This window comes from Primulina eburnea, chromosome 3 (genome assembly GCF_022965805.1).
Source record: "Primulina eburnea isolate SZY01 chromosome 3, ASM2296580v1, whole genome shotgun sequence".
Classification (NCBI taxonomy): Eukaryota; Viridiplantae; Streptophyta; class Magnoliopsida; order Lamiales; family Gesneriaceae; genus Primulina; species Primulina eburnea.
The window spans coordinates 50,697,475-50,721,894 of NC_133103.1; the positions used below are offsets into that span (position 1 = coordinate 50,697,475).

At 36.3% G+C, this 24,420-nt stretch overlaps 2 protein-coding genes across 2 annotated transcripts; both read right to left on the reverse strand.

Moving 5' to 3' along the window:
• Positions 1-15,787: 15,787 nt before the first annotated feature.
• Positions 15,788-16,720, reverse strand: LOC140828547 (major allergen Pru av 1-like). The gene is made up of 2 exons (XM_073191480.1): positions 16,443-16,720; positions 15,788-16,235 (listed from the first exon to the last, which is right to left on the reverse strand). The coding sequence occupies exons 1-2, from the start codon at positions 16,627-16,629 to the stop codon at positions 15,934-15,936; spliced, it is 489 nt and encodes a 162-aa protein (XP_073047581.1). The 5' UTR covers positions 16,630-16,720; the 3' UTR covers positions 15,788-15,933.
• A 4,565-nt stretch (positions 16,721-21,285) lies between these two features.
• LOC140828548 (major allergen Pru av 1-like) lies at positions 21,286-22,148 on the reverse strand. Its single transcript, XM_073191481.1, has 2 exons — positions 21,878-22,148; positions 21,286-21,742 (listed from the first exon to the last, which is right to left on the reverse strand). Exons 1-2 carry the CDS (start codon positions 22,062-22,064, stop codon positions 21,441-21,443), a joined length of 489 nt encoding a protein of 162 aa, XP_073047582.1. The 5' UTR covers positions 22,065-22,148; the 3' UTR covers positions 21,286-21,440.
• Positions 22,149-24,420: the final 2,272 nt, after the last annotated feature.

The following is a 24,420-nucleotide window of genomic DNA, read 5'->3' on the forward strand; positions in this document are numbered from 1 at the left end:
TCTAGCGTAAGTGTGGTTTCTTTCTTTACCTCGCTTAACATAGCTAGGTAAACTTCTTCTCCACGCTTCATGGCTGTCCAAGTTTGAGAAGCAGAAAGGAGAGTCTTTCGTTCTTTGGTCTTGCCATGAAATAAAATTTTCTCTTGGTGTGGAGCTTGGATGGTTACCGTCTTTCCATGACAATCAACTAAGGCATGATTCTTGGCTAACCAATCCATTCCAAGAATTACGTCGAATTCCACCATGTTTAGTTGAATCAGGTTTGCCTTGAAATTCTGATCTTCTATGAGAACATTAATATCCCGATATAGAGTGCGAGTTTCTAAATTCGATTAGCAGGAGTTGCTACTCTATATGGTTCTTCTAAGTTATCAGGCTTAGCTCCTAACCTCTTGGCAAATCTCTTAGACATGAATGAATGCGTAGCACCACAATCAAATAACACATAAGCAGATATATTATTGATTAGAATGGTACCGGCTACGACATCATTTGAGTTGTCCGCCTCTTCTTGAGTTATAGCATAGACTCGAGCATTTGACTTGTTCTCCTTAGGCTTATTTGGAGTTGCTCCGCCTGCTGGACCATTTCTCGGATCTGGAAAAGGGCATTGAGCAATGCGATGACCCATCTTTCCACAACGGAAACAAGCTCCCGAATTCTTACGGCATTCACCCGTGTGAGTGAATCCACAATTTTGGCACTTGACTCCCTCTTTGCTTGATGGGGAAGAAGTGGTTCCTTTGGCTGGATCACTGGTAAATTGGTTGCTTGAAAACCTAGGCCTTTTGAATTGTTGGCCCTGTTGGTACTGACTTGACGGAGGACATTTGAGTTTGTTCTCGCCTTCACGCCTCTTAATATCATTCTCAGCCCTGATGGCTGCTCCCATCAATTCATCAAAACTGTTGGGCTCGATAACGGCAAGGGCAGATTGAATACGGCTGTTCAATCCCTTCTTGAAGCGATGCATCTTCAAAGCTTCGTCTCCCATGATGGTTGGGGAGTAAGTTCCCAATGAGTGGAACTTGGATGAGTACTCCACCACTGTCATATTTGGTTCTTGCACCAAGCTTTCGAATTCTGACAGCTTCTGCACTCGAACTGCTGTCGGAAAGTATTGCCTCAGAAATGCCTCTCGGAACCTTTGCCAAGTGATAGGTCCCGCCTCTATCATAGCTGGTGAGACTCCTTCCCATCATTTGGCAGCTTTATCGACAAGAAAATGTGTAATCACCTCTACTCTGATCCTTTGGGGAACCTCAAGTAGTCGAAGATGATTTTCCACTTCTTTCATCCAATTCTGTCCGACCTCTGGATCGGTGCTTCCATCGAAGTTAGGGACTCTTGCTCTTCGGAGAGCCTCATAGTGCTGCTTAGTCCCATTCTGAGCTGGAGGTGGTGGCGGTGGCTGGTTAGCATTAGGGTTCACTAACCCTTGTAACGTGGTTGCCACAATCGTGGCTATTGCCACTAAATCCACTTGGCTAAGGCCAACTGCTGGTGGCTGTTGTTGTTGTTGTTGTTCATTCTCATCGTTGCGGTTGTTGTTACGGTTGTTGTAGCGAGGGTTGCGGTTGTTTCTCACTGGTCTTCCGTCCATTTCCTACAATTATGTAAGTTCTAAGGTTGATGACAGAATAGAGAATAAACAAAAGAATCACAATGATTGAGTAATTGCTCCAAAATTAAATATTAACCAATGGATAGGAATAATCTTTTATTGATTCATCAAGAAAGTGCAATTACAAATGAACTTTGAAAATGAAACAGAAATGTAAATGGGACAAGTGTCACATGACTACTAGTAATGTTCTAATCTATCACTTCCCTCAAATCTAAATCCATATGATCCTCTTCAACTTCCTCTTCTTCTTCTCCGGGATCCTCCTCGGGTTCATCTTCATGGTTGGCTATTACTGCTTCGAGATGTTCAATATGACCATGCAGAACTGCATTCTGGTCACTAAGAACTTCAACAGTATCTTGCAACTCTTGAATCTGAGCATCAGTCTGTGCACTATACTGATTATGTTGGTGCACGAGTTGGTGGTTCTGATCCTTGAGTATTTGGATCTTGTCAACTAGTGTATCACGTAGCTCGATGAATTCTGCCACAGTCTCTTGGGATATTTCAAACTCCTCTTGAGTCTTCCTATTCCTCCCTTCTGCTTCATGTAGATAGTGAGCATAACATTGAACATCACCCTCTAAGTGTTCTGCTCGACGCTCCAACTCGTCCTTGTCCAGCTTTAGGCAGTAGTTATGCCCCTTTAGTTTCTCTAGCTTCCGCTCTAAGTTCTTAACGTAGCTACTTTGGTCAGCCATATCCTACATCCAAAACATGAGGGTAAAGGTTCAGAATTGATATCAAGAATATGGATTAAGTTATAGACAAGTACTGGAATGAATAGAATCAGTAAGCCTATAACATTCGATAGCAGAAAATAGTTCAAAAATTTTCGGTCTCAGAATGGCGTGAAAAATTTATTAAAAATCTTTCACATCAAGAATATGAATGGTACCAAGTTTGGTGCAAAAATACTAAGCCATTTGGAAATGAAAATTCCTCAAAGCTTCAAAATTTTGGAAAATTTTACGGAAATGATGATATCCCTATCTAAACGATGGATTTTGGGCTTCGTCGGTGGTTCTAGATTAGGTTCTCCTCGTCGAGAGCTTTCCAACGCCTACTTTTAATGGTAAAAATTCCTCCTGGATCAAAAGTTATGGCCGTTTGAAGTTTGCGCGAAAAACACCTCAACTTCTATGCCATTTTGCGAGGTCTACTGCATTTGCTTGCTGGAATACGCTGTCTACTGCAATTCTGATGCTTCTGCAATCAGTCTGCTGCTTTTCCAGCATCGTCTGCTGCATTCCGAGTCTACTGACTCAGTCTTCTGCATTCAGACCTACTGGTTTCCTTCTACTGGTTCTGGGTTCGGCTACTGGTTTCCATCTACTGGTTCTGGTTTCGTCTACTGGTTTTGGCCTACTGAATATTTTTATTTTATTTTATTTTTTTTAAACTCGTTTCAGTAGTCTATTACAGTAGCTTATTTTCAGTAGTCTATTTCAGTAACCTTCTGAACTTATTCTCAGAAGTCTATAAGAACTTATTATTTCTAGTTCCTCCTCCCCAGATTATGAAACCCGGTTCTGCTCTGATACCACTTCAATGTCACACCCCAGGATGGGGGTTAGTTGACGCCGGCGTTGCTCTCAAATATTCATTCGAAAACAACAAGCCTCAGAAGTACAGAATCTCGTAAACCAGTCTTTTATTCATAATACGAAATAAATCAATTGTCTGTTACAACTCGAATACTGATGTTTTACAGCGGAAATGTAAAACCAAAAAATTAGAACGATAAATCGTTCTAGGTTAGGTTCTCCTCGTCGAGAGCTTTCCAACGCCTACTTTTAATGGTAAAAATTCCTCCTGGATCAAAAGTTATGGCCGTTTGAAGTTTGCGCGAAAAACACCTCAACTTCTATGCCATTTTGCGAGGTCTACTGCATTTGCTTGCTGGAATACGCTGTCTACTGCAATTCTGATGCTTCTGCAATCAGTCTGCTGCTTTTCCAGCATCGTCTGCTGCATTCCGAGTCTACTGACTCAGTCTTCTGCATTCAGACCTACTGGTTTCCTTCTACTGGTTCTGGGTTCGGCTACTGGTTTCCATCTACTGGTTCTGGTTTCGTCTACTGGTTTTGGCCTACTGAATATTTTTATTTTATTTTATTTTTTTTATACTCGTTTCAGTAGTCTATTACAGTAGCTTATTTTCAGTAGTCTATTTCAGTAACCTTCTGAACTTATTCTCAGAAGTCTATAAGAACTTATTATTTCTAGTTCCTCCTCCCCAGATTATGAAACCCGGTTCTGCTCTGATACCACTTCAATGTCACACCCCAGGATGGGGGTTAGTTGACGCCGGCGTTGCTCTCAAATATTCATTCGAAAACAACAAGCCTCAGAAGTACAGAATCTCGTAAACCAGTCTTTTATTCATAATACGAAATAAATCAATTGTCTGTTACAACTCGAATACTGATGTTTTACAGCGGAAATGTAAAACCAAAAAATTAGAACGATAAATCGTTCTAGGTTAGGTTCTCCTCGTCGAGAGCTTTCCAACGCCTACTTTTAATGGTAAAAATTCCTCCTGGATCAAAAGTTATGGCCGTTTGAAGTTTGCGCGAAAAACACCTCAACTTCTATGCCATTTTGCGAGGTCTACTGCATTTGCTTGCTGGAATACGCTGTCTACTGCAATTCTGATGCTTCTGCAATCAGTCTGCTGCTTTTCCAGCATCGTCTGCTGCATTCCGAGTCTACTGACTCAGTCTTCTGCATTCAGACCTACTGGTTTCCTTCTACTGGTTCTGGGTTCGGCTACTGGTTTCCATCTACTGGTTCTGGTTTCGTCTACTGGTTTTGGCCTACTGAATATTTTTATTTTATTTTATTTTTTTTAAACTCGTTTCAGTAGTCTATTACAGTAGCTTATTTTCAGTAGTCTATTTCAGTAACGAAAATTATTCTCAGAAGTCTATAAGAACTTATTATTTCTAGTTCCTCCTCCCCAGATTATGAAACCCGGTTCTGCTCTGATACCACTTCAATGTCACACCCCGGGACGGGGGTTAGTTGACGCCGGCGTTGCTCTCAAATATTCATTCGAAAACAACAAGCCTCAGAAGTACAGAATCTCGTAAACCAGTCTTTTATTCATAATACGAAATAAATCAATTGTCTGTTACAACTCGAATACTGATGTTTTACAACGGAAATGTAAAACCAAAAAATTAGAACGATAAATCGTTCTAGGTTAGGTTCTCCTCGTCGAGAGCTTTCCAACGCCTACTTTTAATGGTAAAAATTCCTCCTGGATCAAAAGTTATGGCCGTTTGAAGTTTGCGCGAAAAACACCTCAACTTCTATGTCATTTTGCGAGGTCTACTGCATTTGCTTGCTGGAATACGCTGTCTACTGCAATTCTGATGCTTCTGCAATCAGTCTGCTGCTTTTCCAGCATCGTCTGCTGCATTCCGAGTCTACTGACTCAGTCTTCTGCATTCAGACCTACTGGTTTCCTTCTACTGGTTCTGGGTTCGGCTACTGGTTTCCATCTACTGGTTCTGGTTTCGTCTACTGGTTTTGGCCTACTGAATATTTTTATTTTATTTATTTTTTTTAAACTCGTTTCAGTAGTCTATTACAGTAGCTTATTTTCAGTAGTCTATTTCAGTAACCTTCTGAACTTATTCTCAGAAGTCTATAAGAACTTATTATTTCTAGTTCCTCCTCCCCAGATTATGAAACCCGGTTCTGCTCTGATACCACTTCAATGTCACACCCCGGGACGGGGGTTAGTTGACGCCGGCGTTGCTCTCAAATATTCATTCGAAAACAACAAGCCTCAGAAGTACAGAATCTCGTAAACCAGTCTTTTATTCATAATACGAAATAAATCAATTGTCTGTTACAACTCGAATACTGATGTTTTACAGCGGAAATGTAAAACCAAATATTACAGTATCTTAACAGATGCAGCGGAATAAAATAAACATAAACTGAGAACAACAGTCTTCTTCACCAGCCCCAGAACTGGATCTGTTCCTCTTCTTCTAACATTTCTTCAGTACTCTTATCTGAGATGGGTTTGGTGGGTAAGTGATATGATTGTCACTCAGTAAGCAGGGGCGGGAATAACTCCCAGTTTTCGAAAATCATTTTAATACAGAACAATATTTCAAGAATATACAGAAACTCTTACTTTCAGAACAGGAATCAGTATTCATAAATCAGTAATCAGTAATCAGTATTCAGTAATAAGAAATCAGAAGTTTAACAAGTAAGCACTGAGCACATTCGTGAATGTCATGGCTAAACTGATATCAGTCCCCTATATGTTCTCTCCTCTAAGGGGTGAGGCCAGTAATCAGTAATCAGTAATGTTCAGAATATATATTCCTACCATTAGTTCACTAAGTTTCAGTGCTTCAAAATCAGATATCAGAAGTCAAGAATATACTTTGCTTTAACACAGAAATCATCAAACGGTTTTCAAGATATTTATACATAAGCCCACTTACAGTAATTTGCAATAAGGTTTCGGTAGAAGTCTGGAATATGCTCGTTCTTGCCACTTGTTTCTACTGCTCGAAAATAAGCACCCTCCTTTAGCTCGAAATTCAAATGATAATCTCAGATTTGTGTAACACCAATTCAGAGATTTGAGAGTGTTATTTATAGGCAAGATTCTGACTGTTAGTCTCCCAAATAAATGGCCATAATCTGCCATTAACAGCCTTTATTTCGAGTTAAATGCTTCAGTTACAACTCAATAGCTGAATCAGTAACTGTCTGCTGGAATTCGCTCTTCTGCTGCTGGATTCGGCCTGCTGGATTTTGTCTGCTGGAAAATACCAGCTTCTGAAATATTAGCTTCTACTGGAATTTTTAGCTTATGCTGAAATTTGCTAGCTGCTGGAATTTCAGGTTCTCACAACTCATCTGTCATTTCTCAACTTGAGATGGACGCTCTCTCACTCTCAATGATCGGGGCTCAAAAACGGCAAGAACTTCAACTGTCTGAGGTTGGAGAAAAAGGCATGTTTGACTCAAATATGAACATTGATGGGTGCTGGCGCCTGAGACCATCAACGAATTACCTACCAAACGGGTACTATTTAATGTTTCTGTGAAGGCCCTAAAACTTCTTGCTTTAAAATTTGCGGAAAATTAAAAATTTTCTTTTTAAAAGAACTTAAATGGCCTCATTCATAATTAAACTGATAAACAAAGGTTTGATATTAAAAATTTGCAGCGGAAGAAAATATTTATTTGTTGCAAAAGTAACAAGTTAAAAATATCCAACAACTGATAAAAAATATGGTTTGAGAAATAAAATAGCAACTGATGCACTGTGGTCCTCGGGTGCCACTACTGCCGACCCAAGCTGGCTCACTGGTCCCCGCCCTCGGCCCTAGCCTCATCAGTACCTACAACAATCAAGTCTAGTGAGCCTAAAGGCTCAGCATGCAAATATCGCAGGTAACGAGTAAAATCTGAAGTAAAATATGCTTGAGATAAAATATCATGTCATGAGGCACGCTGAAGATAATCTGTACTGAGCAATTATATTACGTGCATAACTGAACTGAAAATCACAGTAAAAATATTTGCTCCTTGGAGCCTGTACTGAAATAACTAGTAAAATTTTCTGTTGAGATTATGTTTTACGCCTGTGGCCACTGCACTAAGCTGAAACTGGTCGGTAACTAGCTACCGGGGAGGCCTGAAACTGAAACTGATCTGACCGGTCACTGGCGACCAGATGGTACCAAACTGAACTGAGCGGTCACTGGCGACCGTATAAAATATCACTCCCACATAGTGAATGAACCACAAGCCATATCGCATAAATCTCAAAAATATCATTTTCTATTTAATGCACGTAAAATAATTAACTGGCATAATGAAAATTCCTGTATATTTTACCAACTGGATTGGATTGGATCGTCCCCAGGCTCGCTGCAACCTAACTGTGTCATGTAAAATATGCAATGGACTAAACTTGGCCAACTATGCAATTTACGATCAAAAGATGCGACTATGACGCCTAATGACTTCGTATTTAATCATGACTCCGAACCAACCTGAACCGACACTGAACCGACATATAGTCATGATTAAAATATGCTTAAAATACTGAAATAATGCTCCTAAAATGATGGGGTCGAAATTTAGGTGAAATGGAGGCCAAAACAAGAAACGCTCTTTCGAGAGTCAATTTGGCACATCGCACCGTAAATTCGCGTACGACCTCAAAAATGATCCGAATCACAAACGGTCAAAAACATGACCTTCCTAACTCAATGGGGCACTGTCCAGTTCAAGGCCATGGGCTAAAAGCCAACCGAGAACTCAAACGACGCCTCTGAACAGCAGCATACTTGCTGTCAAAAATACAGCAGCTGCGCACTTGTTCGTCTTGGGTTGGTTTCGAGTCTATCGGCCATTGGGGCGTGCACAACCGACCAGAGACCCTTACCAACATCCTAAGGAATGATTTGAACCATGGCTAAGGGCCCTAGGCCAGCCAAGATTCGCACATTCCAACAACCAACCGAAAATTCCTACCCGAGAACAAAAATCTGCACGTCGGGCTCTTGTTTTGCTGTCATGGATCGTTCCGGTGGTCATTTGATTGACCAAGGCTCGATCTAGACATCAAGGGGCAAGGTGTAAACCGTGGCTAATGGCCATAGGCCAAACTAGATCCACACCAAGCCACAATAAAACGCAAACACACTTGCTGTCCAAAAACAAGGCCGAGGGGTGGGGGGACTGTTCTTGTTTCGTGGGTTGTCTTGCGTCGTTCCAGTGGCCATTAATGGACCATGGCACGACCTAGACATCTTGGGGTGTGGCATGAACCGTGGCTATGGGCCATAGGCCAACCAAGATTCACACCAAGCATCCAAAACCGAAATGCATATGCTGAAATTTGAAGGGGGCCGAAGGGACATGGGGCTGTTGTGAGGTCTTTATTAAAAACCGATGATCCATGGACCAAGCCACCAAGAGGGTGACTTAGTCACGTCTTAGACTTGCTAGGGAGGGGATCTAACCATAGCTATAGGCCCCTTGGGCAGCAATGATCAGATCCTTACCCTTATGACAGCAACTGAAATTTTCGAACTCAATGTGACACTCATGGGGGATGTGCTGTCATTTATGCATTCCTGTGAGTATGGGGCTGGAACCAACGTTCCATCATGACTCTAACATGTCCTAGTACATGTCCATATGCAGCCTCGAGCCCCTGGAACGAGCCAATCCTGAAATCGAAACCAAACATACCAATCGTGAAGCAAGGTAGAAACAAAAAATCTGTGCAGAATTATTTCTGCACATTGCTGTCAGAAATCTCGGTTTTCATGCTGAAATTTCGTGAGTTTGATGTAAGAAAATTTACTACTATGGCTTGATTGAGGTTTAGAAAGAGTATAGACATGCCTTGGTTTCGTTTTGAAATAAAACGACAAGAAGAGACGAGACGGCGCGGAGGAGACGGAGTGGCTTCTCTTTTCTACCTTGCTCTCGGTTTTCTCCCTTTCTCCCTAGCTATGCCTCACGGTTTCTAGATCTGAAAAAGGGGCTGCTATTTTTGTGCAAGGGAGAGGGGGATAAGTGGTTATGGGAGTGGGGGATGTGGGTGCAAGATAAAGGGGATAACTCAAGACTAAGTCTCCAACATTTTAAATTTTTGAATGTTTGTTGCTATCAAATAATTATTGGATGGATCTAGAATGAGGTGACCGAAATTCCTTGCTAATCTAGACTAGGAAAAAAAAAATGCTTAATAGTTAATTAATTAAGGTTGCCAAATAATTAAAAAGGTTAGCATGAGTTTGCATAAAATTGTTTATTCCACTAAAAGGGGTAGCCGAAAATTCACTAGAAAAAAAAAGAAGAATGGGAATTTGTTTTCTAGCTAGTAATTTATAATCCATAAAATCCTCACTAAAGTGATATTTTATACGGTCGCCAGTGACCGCTCATGTAGTGACCCGTTCCAGAATCACCTACTAATCAAAAACTAAGCATGCAATTAACCTAATTACTAACAATCAGAGATAACAGCGGAAAATACCAACAAATGATAGTTATACAACCCAATCGAAATAGAATAGTACTGAAAACTAAACCAACCAGATACTCACTGTCCTCCTCCTGCTCTTCCCGAGCTGTCCAACCTGAGGCCTGCCCCGAGGGAATGGGGTGTCCAAGATAAACAAAACCGAGGACGTGAGCGATAAGAACGCCCAGTACAAAAGTATGAGTATACAAACCTATATGAAATGCACATGCTATGATATGATACCAGGGTAGTCAAGAAATAGGAATCACAAAGGATCTCAAAATGCTCAGTCTAGAGGCGCCAAGTGGATAGTGCCGCGCGGTCCAACCTCTGGGTCACTGCATCCACTACAAGACAGACGTGGACCTAAAATGTCCCGGACCACCGAAGCCCTCCCGACCCGTCGGCCACTGTGTACTCTCGGTGTCCATGCGTCCACAAGACAGGGCTGAGCGGCCCCAAGATATAGCTTATCTCGAAAGAGATACAGCTCAACAGTAAAGGCTATCTCGAAGGAGATACGGCTCAACATGAAATGCAACGTGCAGTAATAAACGTGACATAATAGCATGCATCATATGACATATATCAATGCACCACATAATCATGCAACACATATAAGAATGTATACTCAACCAGGATATCTCGGATAGTACTTTCGTACCTCTATCACAGCAAGCCTAGCCTTACGCAACACCGCTAATCAGGTCTAGCACAAGCCTACGCATCAAAAGCACCCAATGAACAATACTACCATGCTCAACTAGCAAAACCAGTACTCCCTAGTACTACCAAAGGTTTAGGGTTTACCTTCGTCCGTCGACAGCCCTTTGATGTCGATTGCCTTGAAACTCAGGCGCCGCTACGCTACTACTCCTGGCAGCTCTTGGCTATCGCTCGACCAACAACTAACCCTAGAAACCTTCCAAATCCTCTCAACTATGAGGCAAAATCATGAATTGGCAAGTCACAAATGAGAAATCCGAGCACTATTTATAGGCCATGTTCGGATCCTCCGAACAACACTTCGGAACGTCCGAACGCTACGTGTCCATTGGCTCTTGACAGCTCATGATCGGATCCTCCGATCATACACTTCGGACCGTCCGAACATGCATGGAAAAATGACGTGTCGATCAACACTTGACACCTATGATCGGATTCACCGAACTACACTTCGGATCGTCCGAACTCTTCGGTGCTTCCGAACCCTCTTCGGTCCGTCCGATCATGACCATAGCCAAAATTACACCTTAAACCTTCTTAATCACCATTACTCCGTTAATTACCCAATTTGGAATTCGGGCTACTACAGCTCAGTTCAGTTTGGTACCATCCGGTCGCCAGTGACCGATCAGATCAGTTTCAGCCTCCCCGGTAGCCAGTTACCGACCAGTTTCAGCTTAGTGCAGTGGCCACAGGCGTAAAACATAATCTCAACATAAAATTTTACCAGTTATTTCAGTACAGGCTCCAAGGAGCAAATATTTTTACTGTGATTTTCAGTTCAGTTATGCACGTAATATAATTGCTCAGTACAGATTATCTTCAGCGTGCCTCATGACATGATATTTTATCTCATGCATATTTTACTTCAGATTTTACTCGTTACCTGCGATATTTGCATGCTGAGCCTTTAGGCTCACTAGACTTGATTGTTGTAGGTACTGATGAGGCTAGGGCCGAGGGCGGGGACCAGTGAGCCAGCTTGGGTCGGCAGTAGTGGCACCCGAGGACCACAGTGCAGCAGTTGCTATTTTATTTCTCAAACAATATTTTTATCAGTTGTTGGATATTTTTAACTTGTTAATTTTGCAACAAATAAATATTTTCTTCCGCTGCAAATTTTTAATATCAAACCTTTGTTTATCAATTTAATTATGAATGAGGCCATTTAAGTTCTTTTAAAAAGAAAATTTTTAATTTTCCGCAAATTTTAAAGCAAGAAGTTCTAGGGTCTTCACAGTTTCCTTGTTTTTGCAACTTAAAGCTCTTAGCTTCTGAAAAGACGTTGTTTTGACTTTGGAATTACAGAAGAAGGAAAGTACACTCCGAGCACCGATTCAATTGAAGAGGAACAATTTTGTTCCTACTTGCCCAACAGCATAGGATGACTCATCTGTCATTTCTCAACTTGAGATGGATGCTCTCTCACTCTCAATGATCGTCGCTCAAAAACGGCAAGAACTTCAACTGTCTGCGGTTGGAGAAAAAGGCAAGTTTGACTCAAATATGAACATTGATGGGTGCTGGCGCCTGAAACCATCAACGAATTACCTACCAAACGGGTACCACCATCTTCATCTGTTATTGCTTCGCTTGTTTCTGATATACCGATTGAAATCGCTATGCCCAGTGATGTGGATTCCATTTCTCCAACTGCTGAGATCATTATGACAAAAGATGTTATCATCACTGAGGCAATTGTCAACAAGATGAATTAGGCTCCTCGAACGCTCCTCAAGAGATCCACAAGGAAGATATATATGTTCAAGAGTTTGACTCAGTTGTGCATCCTCTCTCGATGCATATCGGTCTTTTAGAAGTCCATCTTATCCTTGCTGAAGAAGTTGTGCAATCTCTCTCTGACTTTGATCAGGGCACAAATCACATGGAGATCTCTTCTCCTTCAAATCTGAATTTGCTGATGATACTGCTCAAGGCATTCTCCAAGAACTGTTAGTATCTTCACCTCCTATACCCAAGGATGACGATGTAACTATTTCTCTTTGCCTTTAGTCTCGTTTGTTGCTGAGGAACCATCAACCAGTTTGGTAGCAATACCTGTTTCGTCTGCAAAATTTGACACCACGATCGATGCTTTAGCTTCTGAAATCGATCAACCTCAGCCTTCCAAGTTTACTAGAAAATCATCTTCTTCTCAACTGGCCTCCTTCAAGGCTAGAATACTCTCTTCATCCAATCTATTTGAACCCGAAGAAGAAGAATTTGTGGAAGAAGATATCCAGAAAGAAATTTTGGTTCGTCTAAAGACTATGGATCAATCAATTCTTGCCATCAACTGGAAGCAATTTGATCTTAAGGAAGCCTTTCAATCCATGAAATCTAACATCTTCAAGGAATTTCTTGTCATGAATACAAGCATTACCCTCCGAAAAGAAAGACATAATTCCTCGCATCTCAATATGTGCACTGAGGTTTCGGGCCAAATGACTAGACTAAGATCACAGGTTGATCAGCGCATGGATGCCCAAGGAGCTCAACTTACTGAAATCATGCAATTTCTGATACATGGTGATGTCAAAAAGGAGAAAAAGAGAAGCAAAAAGAACTTAAGAAATCAGAAGAAGTGGTTAGGAAAAAGTTTGCAGAGCGTGCCAAAGCAGATGAAGCTAAATAGCTTGAAGAACAACAAAAAGATTAATATATTGTATTTGTTTAGCTGTTTTTATTGTTGTTTTACTGCTTGTAGCTTGTATTTTCATCAGCAAAAGGGAGAAATTGTTAAGAAATTATAATTACCCTAAAGTTTTGGTTATTGACATAATCAAAACAACACCTAACTATTTTAGCAAACAACTGGAATCTTCCTTGTATAACAGGAACCATTTCAACCGTCTAGAATTCAACCGCCTGGTCTTCGACCGCTTGAACTTTCAACCGGCTATCCGCCTACAACTTGAAGAAGTTTCAAACGGCTGATCAAAGTCTTCAAACCGCTTCATTAAAGAACTATTTATTGCTCACTTAATGAAATACATTCTCTGACCAGCGCATAACATTCAATGGTTTTGCGCCGCTACAAGTTAACTATGTCATGCAAAACTAGTCCTGATAAAGATTTGCATTAATGTCACTATCCCAGAATAAAAAGATTGCTTATACATTCTACAAGTTCTGATGTTAATAATAGTTGCCACAAAAGGATGATCAGCAACATTTCTTCAAGGAACGCGATTCAAAGCTGTGCAAGTAAAGAGAACATTAAATGCTTTGCTGAAGAACATTTAATGAAGTTGCAGCTGATAGAGATACATCATTCCAATGCTACAGGTTTATGTTATGTATCTTTTCCGACCGTTGGGATGATATCTTATAAAAGAATAGCTGAAAAATGCAGATAATAGTTCGATCATTTTAAGCTTATCAACCACGCGATTGACACACTTCAAAAGCTTGCATACTCAAAGATCTGAGCACACTAAAATTGATATACTTCATCGATCATCAATTACGAACTCAGCAGAAAGATATATGATCATTCAAGAATCAATTTTGTGTTGCTCAAAACATACAGTTTTCTATTATCAGATTGAGTGTGTTGTCTGGTGAACCGAGGGTTCTTAAAATTCAGAAGTGTGAAGCAATCACTAAGAATTCCAAAATAAACAGTGTGATAAGTCCTGATTAGAGTGTGCTATTGAAATAAGTTTGTACAGCCAAAGTCTTTTAGTGGAATTCTTCCTAAAGATGAAGAAGAGGTGAAGTATGAGTTTTATCTCCGAACAGTCATAAAAATCTTGTGTCTTTATTTTTCGCGAGCACTCACTTTTTTGAACTGTCTCTTGATTAACAAGCCAACCAACTGGTTGAAAGTGAGGTATCCACTTTACTTTGCACATCTCCAACCAAATGTTAGATAGTAACAATCTTTATTTAACGTAGGGCGGTCAGAAATTAGATTATCTGCAACTAGTAAATAAAGCACTTGAGAGGCTGGACTTTCCATCAACGATCGGAAACATGAAATGAAAGCAATTTAACAGCTGATTTCTTATAACAACTCGATGTTGTTATTTCGTAAATCACCAAAACTAAGTGTAAAATGAAATATTCAAACAACATTTATTTATTTTATGCATGCAGTTTGAGGAAAAAATATTAATCAAGTAGTCGAGAAAACATATTCAAAAAATGGAATATCAGCAGGGCACTAGGAATGTCAGCAATTTTGGATCCACGTCACTATATTTTGGTGACATTCATTTTCATGTGTCAAGTAAACATTCCTTTGAAAAAGACCAAAATTGAGGACCAGAGTGCAAGTTACTGAATTAAAATCGTGAATTTACTGCTAATATGGTCAAAAATAAAAAATGTGCAAGTTATAAGACCAAAAATATTATTTTCATATTTGCAACTTAATCCTACAATATCAACCTTAAGCAGAAATAAGTTTTTTAAAACATTACAGAAAATAGTTTTCCGAGTAAAATAATTTGGTGTTTAGTTCACATACTTTATTTTATTCATTTATTTAGTTTTAAAATTTTATCTTAGAGATTTCAACAGTCAGAGCACTCCACCTTTGACTTTTAGACATTGAACGAGAATTGATAAATAGGAAAGGACAAATGACTGACCGAATTTATTAAGCCAACGTCGTACATAAGAATTAATTCTGTTAATTCATATTCTCCGGTTTTATACCTAGGACAATATTTAAAAATTAGGTAGTTCATACAAACACATAATTCAATATATATATATTTGAAAAATGATGACAAAGTAATATATCAAATATAAACTGATAAAAAAATTATGTAACTAAATGATTAATAAATACTTTTTGTAAAGGATTAAACAAATCCAAAATATATATATATATTTTTTGTGTGTAAATGTTTAAATATTTGACTAAATAAAGAATATTACAAATGATTTTTTTGCGAAAATTAATTATAATCTAATATACTTATATATTATATTATTAAGTATATGATCGGGGATTAAAGCAATTACTTTTGGGTTCATAATGTTTTTTAATGTTCTATAAACACCCTTCTCAAATTACAAAAATACTTATTTATTTGATTGTTTGTTTCTCTTTTTTTGAAAATTAAATTTTTTTTTTATGAACTGAAAATGAAAATCTTGATCTGCTTCTCCAATTCCATGCCACTTGATTTTTTGTTTGATAACATGAAGTCAATTTCGAGTTCAAACACTAGTTCGAGCATACCTCGAGCTTCAAATATATCGTTTTTGAACTTCGAATCAAGATCAAACATGTTCAAGCTGATTTGTCGCACAACTTGATCACTGTTTCATGTTTTTTTAGATTTTTACTCAATGCTCTTTTCTGGATTTCAATATATACATATATATATATAATATATATATATATATAAATAAATAAAATAAAAAGAGCAGAGGTACGTATAGCGGTATAGGATAAAAACATTTATTGATATAATATTCTTCACTTTAAGTATACGAAAACACCACAAACTCACACAAAATGAAATAAAAACCAACCCCAGTTGCCCTTTTTCAGGACTAATATGTTTGATATATGCTTGAAAATTTAATTTCTCTAAGCACAAACATCGGGATGAGCCACGAGATATGCCTCAGTAGCAGTGACGAATGTTATTCCATGTTCTTTTCCGGCCTTAAACTCTTCCTCTGAGATGTGGGTGTGACCAGCCTTCAAGTGATGGTGATTCTTCCACTTGATGATGCATCCGCCGTCACCGGAATCCACAAACCTCTGTTCGGAGTGCAGCGACTCCATCTTTTCCCCTAGCCCCGGTCCCTCGAAGAGCACAAACTTGACCACTAGGTTTTCGGCATCGACGAGTTCGAGCTTGTCTTTCATGTGAGAGAAAGGCGCTCCTGTCAAATAATATAGAACGTGCTATCTGTTAATCAAAATTTCGATATTTGTTACATGTTTCTTGCCTAAATATAAAGCTTACTGTTCCATTCAATTTTCTACCAATGGATAAATTTTTCATATACACGATATTTATAGTTATTTACATGCTTGATATGTATAGGAATGTAACATATAATTCAAAAAATGAGCTTTAATTAGGTTACCATGGGGGAAGTTTATCTGCCTAACGCATCCGGTGACGCCTCCTTCTCCTTCGAGAATGTCGATGCTCTTGAAGATGTGGGGGATTATTTTTGGTAAGATGTTGTGGGCATCGGTAACCAATGCCTTGAACATCCTCTTTGGGGTGACCTGAACTTTGATTTCCTCGGAGAACTCGACGGTCGTCATGTTTTCCGAGCTCGAAAGAGTGTGAGAAGAAAGGTTGGTAATGTATCAAGAATGGACTTGGAAGGAGATGGTGAATTGCTGAGTTTGTGATGGTAATTTATAGGAGAAAAGTGGGGATCGGGGACTAGTTGGAGATAGTTGCACCTATCCCCTACTGAATTTTGAAATTCCACAATCACCCCATGTATGAATTAATATTTAATATTTTAGTTCACTTTCATAATTTTATTTGTACATTTAATTTCAGAAATTTATACTAAAAGTTCTTTTAAAAAACTAGGTCATAACAATCCACTTTGATTTTAATTTTTTAAGGTTATAGTTTCTTGATTTAGTCAAATTCTAAATTTAATAAATAAAATATGGGCAACTGATCAACCAAATTTTCTAATGAAGCTTCTAATGACTATACATTTTACCATTGAATATAATAATATGATAATACCATATATAATTCATGATATTCTTTAGAGTAATTCTCTTGTGAAACGATCTTATGAATCTTTATATGTGAGATGAGTCAACCCTACCGATATTCACAATGAAAAATAATACTCTTAGCATAAAAATTAATAATTTTATCATGGATGACCCAAATAAGAGATCTGTCTTACAAAATACGACCTTTGAGACCGTATCACACAAATTTTTGCCTATTCTTTTAGCTAGTTAAAAACATTGGATGTCCGGATCCATTACGAGTCCTATATTTGATCTTTTGCTAGTTAAAAACATTGGATGTCCGGATCCATTATGAGTCCTATAAGGGCATCTCCAACCCTATTCTCCATTTTTTCATTCTCTATACTCCAAAATGGAGTATTGCATTCTCTATTTAAAAAATCTTCTCCAACCCATATTCTCTAAATTTTATAAATTCTTTATTTTTTATATTTTTTATTCCAAATTATTTAATATAAAAATAGTAATTATGTAATATGATATTAAACAAATTAAATTAAATGTGACTCATTTTTTTAAAACATAATTCATTTATTTTGACATTGAATTTCAAGCCGCATACAACATTAAAACACATACATAGATCGATATAATTATAAACTACACATGATTTAAAGACTAATGTTCTGAATTAGAGTATTCCTCCCACAAATGGTCAATAAGAGCATTTCGGAGTGCATAGTGAGCCGATTTGTCTTTGATTTGACAATGACGTGCAAGAAACTTTTGGAATCGGACGTGTTCATCAAAATAATTCAATTACAATAAATAAATAAATAATAAAAAATGAGAAAACTTGAAATAAATTAAATAATACCAAAAAATCATTAAAATTTAGTAAAAGTATTGAAATAAACATTTAAATATATGAAATTAATAAAAAAAAATTAAAGGGTGTATTTGCAATTTTGGAGAATGGCATTTTCGTAAATAATGCCATTCTCCAAAATATATGAAGATGGAGTTGAGATTCTCCATTTTTGGAGAATCACTATTCATCACTTCAAAATGGAGTAGGTATATGGAGAATGGTTGGAGCAAGATTGATACTCCATTTTGAAGATTTTCTCCAAAATGGAGAATGGTTGGAGTTGCTCTAAAATTTGATCTTCTATAAAACAAAAATTTTCCAATTATAAATATATTATTATTTCCTGATAAGATTTTGTTTATAATTAATTCCATCACTAATTGAGTCTTTTTCTTTTGCTGATCCTTAGGAAAAAGTCCTCGGTCGGCTTAAAGAATAAAATAGGAATGGTGTACCGAAAGTGTTTGAGTTGATGGGGTAGATGAACGATTGGTCAATGATCAAAAGTTCAATCGTCCTTAAATAACACTTTTTGAGACAAGTTTAAGACAAAAACTTGTGTGAGACGGTCTCACGAGTTGTATTTTGTGAGACGGATCTTTATTTGGATAATTCATGAAAAAGTATTACTTTTTATGCTAATAGTATTACTTTTTATTTTGAATATGGGTAGGGTTGACCCGTTTCACAGATTGTGATCCGTGAGACGGTCTCACATGAGACCTACCCCAAGTTTAATACTCAAGACTTTGTCAGTACGGCTTACCTGACTAATGTAATTTTCAAATTATTACATTAGTCCGAAATTTACCAAAATGCATCGAATGATAAGATTGCAAATTCGCAAGTCATAAAAAATATTAAAATAAAATATGAATTGTACTCTTCAGTAAAAAAAATCATAATAGGTGTATTTAACAAATGTTACCAAATAAATAATTTTATTTTGTCATTATTAACTTCAACATCATCATTAATAGTATTTATATTTATTTATTTCTCTTTATATATTGTTTTATTAATATTTTTTTTAAAAAAAATAAGCAATTTAGAATTTGCCTACCCGATACGTGATTATAACATTTTGTTAACACCTCTATTTTGCAATATTTTGAAAATTGAAGGATAAAACGTAGTCATTTTTATTTCAGAGTAGGACTCTTGTGAGACGGTCTCACGAATCTTTATCTGTGAGACGGGTCGACCCTACCGATATTGACAATAAAAAGTAATACTCTTAGCATAAAAAAAAATAATATTTATTCATGGATGATCCAAATAAGAGATCTGTCTCACAAAATAGAACTCGTGAGTTGTCTCACACAAGTTTTTGCCCAACAAGATAGCGTATTAATGAGTTCCAACTTTGACATACCAATTAGTTTTTACAAAAATATCATATTCATTTAGATAAATAATATTTTCACATAATTTACTCATAACTATAATATCTAATCCACTTTAAAAATAAAAAAAATTCATATATTATATCTAAAAATCACATATTTAATATAATTATATAATTTTTCTCTAAATAATAATTAAAACTATGAAATTATTTTATAAATCAACTTTGATCTATTTATAATCATGATTCACATAAATAATAGTCATTATTTTACGCACGGACGGCGCTAATATTGCATTAATCATCCCAGCGTTTGGGTCAACCGCAGACTTGGACTTCAAGGCCACCTGCCTAGATAACGTTCTTATCTGATATATAGTTTTGTAATCTACTTTTTAAAAAATAAATATATTCTAATCTTGACTGATCAACTTTAATAATAATGAGTCTCCCAAATTCAAATATTATAATTTTAGAATAATAAAAATATATGGTGTAATATAAAAAGTGTGTGTGGAGTAAAAAAAATAGGTCGATATTATCTTAGATGTGGACAACATAGACAATACGTGCTTCATTTGATGTTCCAAATTGTATTATATTCTGTTTAAATAAATTCCGTTTGCACTAATTATTAAAAATCAAATATATCAAATACTATATATAAACAAAATACAATAAATCGCAAAATAAAACATATATTCATATTTTACATTTTTCGTAATATATAATATAATATATATAATATTTGAGTCATAATAGAGACAAAATAGCGTCTTGATGTAATTTTTATATTCCACAAAATACTCCTTTTTTAGCTCCTATTATTTTTTCATGAAAAATTAAATTATGTAAAAATAATCTAAAAACTTATTAAAAATGACAAAATTATAAATTTTATTTTAATTTTTCAAGAGTGCTTATTATCTGTTTTTCTCATTTTTTTAATTTTTATGGAAAAAAAATTAATTCAGTGTTTTGAATTTTTTTCATATAACCTGTCAAATTTGAGTCTTAATCGTGTAATTTTGTTTTTGTTTTAATTGATGAGACCACCAGACAATTAAAATACCAAATATTTATCCACATATATATATATATATCATATTCTAAAGCCAAATATATAGATATATATCTATCATATTCTAAACTAAATAGAAATAATATATATAATATATTGGTAATTGAGGAAAAATTTAATTCCTCAGCGGAAAGTTTTCCTGCTCCCTTAGGATTCCCAAAGGGCAAATCTATGGACATCAATATTACTTTATAAAAACTACTGTGAAATCTCTTTTTATTTAGGTTGATTAAATGAACCGAGCTAAAAAAATTAGGTGACTTTATTACCGGGATTGATTTTTATTTGATTTCAAAATTTTTATTTGTGTATAAATTATTATCCAGATTTATTTTCATAATTGTTTTTTTAAAAATAAAATAAAACAATATTTTTTTACCGTAGAACTTTACTTGACCCACAACAACCAACCGATGACTAAAAAGGAAAATAAAATAAAAGCATGTGAATGTGAAACAATTAATTTTTATTTTTTCTTTCTTACTTTCTTCAACGTTCGTCTCTTTGGAATATTTGGAATAAAATATTATTCCAACCCCCATAAAATTATTGAAATATCCTGGAATAGTTTATTAAATCAAGGCCATGTGTTAGATGCAATAATTGTTATTGTTGGAAGAGCGATCGAAGCATAATACTTGATCTCTCGTACGATTTAAAAGATTTGATTTGAACTATTATCATAACTATAACTTTTGGTAAATTAACAAAAGTTAGATATTATGCCAGAGACAAAAAAGACATCAAAATATTTTTTTAAAAAAAACCCCACATTATCTGAAAATGGCTCAAATGTATGGTGATTTATTATTACATATTAAATATTAATATGTAGAGACCGTTCGATAGAGTTATTTTAATTTAATAATGTTGTTTTATATATATATTTATGGGATAATATACAACATTTATGAAGTTTAATATTTTGATTGGAAATTAGATTTGGTGAAAAGCAAAGTTAAAACATTTATTATTAAATCTCACTTTTTAAGTAAAACAAAACACCACAAACTCACATAAAATGAAGTACACAACATAGATCCAAACCCCATATATATGTCCATTTTTAGGACTTATTTTTTTAATATATGCTTGGAAAATTTAATTTCTTAAGCACAAACATCAGGATGAGCAACGAGGTATGCTTCAGTCGCAGTGAAGAATGTCAGGCCATGTTCTTTTGCTGCTTTAAACTCTTCCTCTGAAATTGAAGTGTGACCTGCCTTCAAGTGATGGTGATTCTTCAACTTGATGATGCATCCGCCGTCACCGGAATCCACGAACTTCTGTTCGGAGTGAAACTTCTCCATCTTCTCCCCGAGCCCAGGTCCCTCGAAGAGAACGATCTTGACCACTAGGTTTTCGGTATCGACGGCTTCGAGCTTGTCTTTCATATGAGAATATGGAGCACCTACAATATTGTAAGATACAATAATGTTCACTAATTCCATTGAAGGTTAAATAATTTCCTAATGTATTATATGCATGCATATGGAATTGATATTTAAAGTCTATAAATTCAAAGAATGAATTTTAATATATTTACCATCAGGGAAATTTATTTGCCTAACGCAACCGGTAACGCCGCCTTCGCCTTCGAGAATATCGATGCTCTTAAAGATATGAGGGATTATTTTTGGTAAGATATTGTGGGAATCGGTTACCAATGCCTTGAACATCCTCTTCGGGGTGACCCGCACTTTGATTTCATCGGAGAATTCGACGATCGTCATGTTTTTCGAGCAAGAAAAGAATGTAGGAGAAGAACAGGTTGGTGATATATGCTAAGAATTGGCTTGGAAGGAGATGGTGTAATGCTGAGAATGTGATGGGAATTTATAGGAGAAATGGGGAGATGTTAGTTGCATATAATTGCAATTGACCCTCGGAAAGTTTAGAAATAGCGAAATCGCCCCATGTAAGAATGTTTAATGTTTGGTTCACTTGCTTTATTTTATATATTTATTTTAGAAATTTGTATTATGGTTTGACTTAAAGGTTTAAGTTTCTAGAAGTTCCATTTGATTTATTCAAATTCTAAATATTAATAAATAGCCAAAGGACAAATTATCAACTGTTGTGAAAAAGTAAAAATTTATGGTAAAAAGTAAAAATCTCAAACACTCAAAATTTACCAAACTACACACTTTACAATATTTTTCTCTCTACTCAATTGTAATTTTCTTCACAAATGAGAGATCTATTTATAGGAAATCTTTACACATAATCCAAAAATAAAATACATCATTACCTACATCATCACACACTAATTTTCAATATTCAACACCTATTTTTCAACATTCAACATTCACATTTTCAACACAAATATTTTTCACATTTTAAATAATATTTCAACACTCCCCCTTGTGATGATGATCATGATACGATGATGTCTTCATTACGTGTTTTGTACTGCCTCGTTAAAAACCTTACTTGGAAAAACCCATTGGGATAAAAACCATAGTAAGGGAAAAAGAGTGCAGTCACGTAAACTCCCCCTGATGTTGACATGAACAATTCTTCACAAATTTCGTAGATTGCGCATCCCAATATTATATATGTGCTTTCTGAATATTGACGTAGGAAGTGCCTTTGTGAAGAGATCTGATGAGTTTTCACTTGATTGAATGTGACGAACATCAATACATTTATTCTTCTCAAGCTCCTTGGTGAATGCGAAGAACTTAGGAGGAATATGTTTAGTTCTGTCGCTTTTTATGTATCCTTCTTTCATTTGAGCAACACATGCAGCATTATCTTCATATAGTATCACAGGTTTCTCATCGAATGATAATCCGCATGAGATTTGGATATGTTGGGTCATTGATTTTAACCACACACATTCACGACTTGCTTCATGTAGTGCAATAATCTCAGCATGATTTGATGAAGTAGTTACGAGCGTTTGTTTCTGTGAACGCCAAGAAATTGCAGTGCCTCCACGAGTAAATACATATCCAGTTTGGGAACGTGCCTTGTGTGGATCAGATAAGTATCCAGCATCGGCATAACCAATCACACTTGAATTAGCATCTTTTGAATACAAAAGTCCCAAGTCTGTCGTTCCTCGTAGATAACGGAATATATGTTTAATTCCGTTCCAGTGTCTCTTTGTTGGATATGTGCTAAATCTTGCCAACAGATTTACGGCAAAAGATATATCAGGCCTTGTACAATTTGTAAGGTACATAAGGGCACCGATGGCACTTAGATATGGTACTTCTGGACCAAGAATATCTTCATCATCTTCACATGGACGGAATGGATCTTTTTCTATGTTTAATGATCTAACAACCATTGGAGTACTTAAAGGATTTGCTTTATCCATATTAAAACGTTTAAGGATCTTTTCTGTATAATTTGTCTGGTGAACAAACATTCCACATTCTTTTTGTTCAATTTGTAAACCCAGACAATACTTGGTTTTTCCAAGATCCTTCATTTCAAATTCTTCCTTCAAGTATGACACAACTTCTTGAATTTCCTTATTCGTTCCAATGATGTTTAAATCATCAACATATACAGCAATAATTACGCATCCGGATGTTGTTTTCTTAATGAAAACACAAGGGCATATTGAATTATTTACATATCCCTTTTTCATCAAGTGATCACTTAGTCGATTATACCACATTCGACCTGATTGCTTTAACCCATATAATGATCTTTGTAATTTCACAGAATAACATTCCCTGGGTTTTGAACTTTGTGCTTCAGGCATCTTAAATCCTTCAGGGATTTTCATATATATATTACTATCAAGTGATCCATATAAGTAAGCTGTAACAACATCCATAAGACGCATTTCTAAATTTTCAGATACCGCCAAGCTAATCAAATACCAAAACGTAATTGCATCCATCACGGGAGAATACGTTTCTTCATAATCAATTCCAGGCCTTTGAGAAAAACTTTGTGCAACAAGTCGAGCTTTATATCTTACTATTTCATTTTTCTCATTTCGCTTTCGAATAAAAACCCATTTGTATCCAACAGGTTTTACACCTTCAGGTGTAAGGACTATAGGTCCAAAAACATTACGTTTATTTAGCGAATCCAATTCAACCTGGATAGCATCTTTCCATTTTA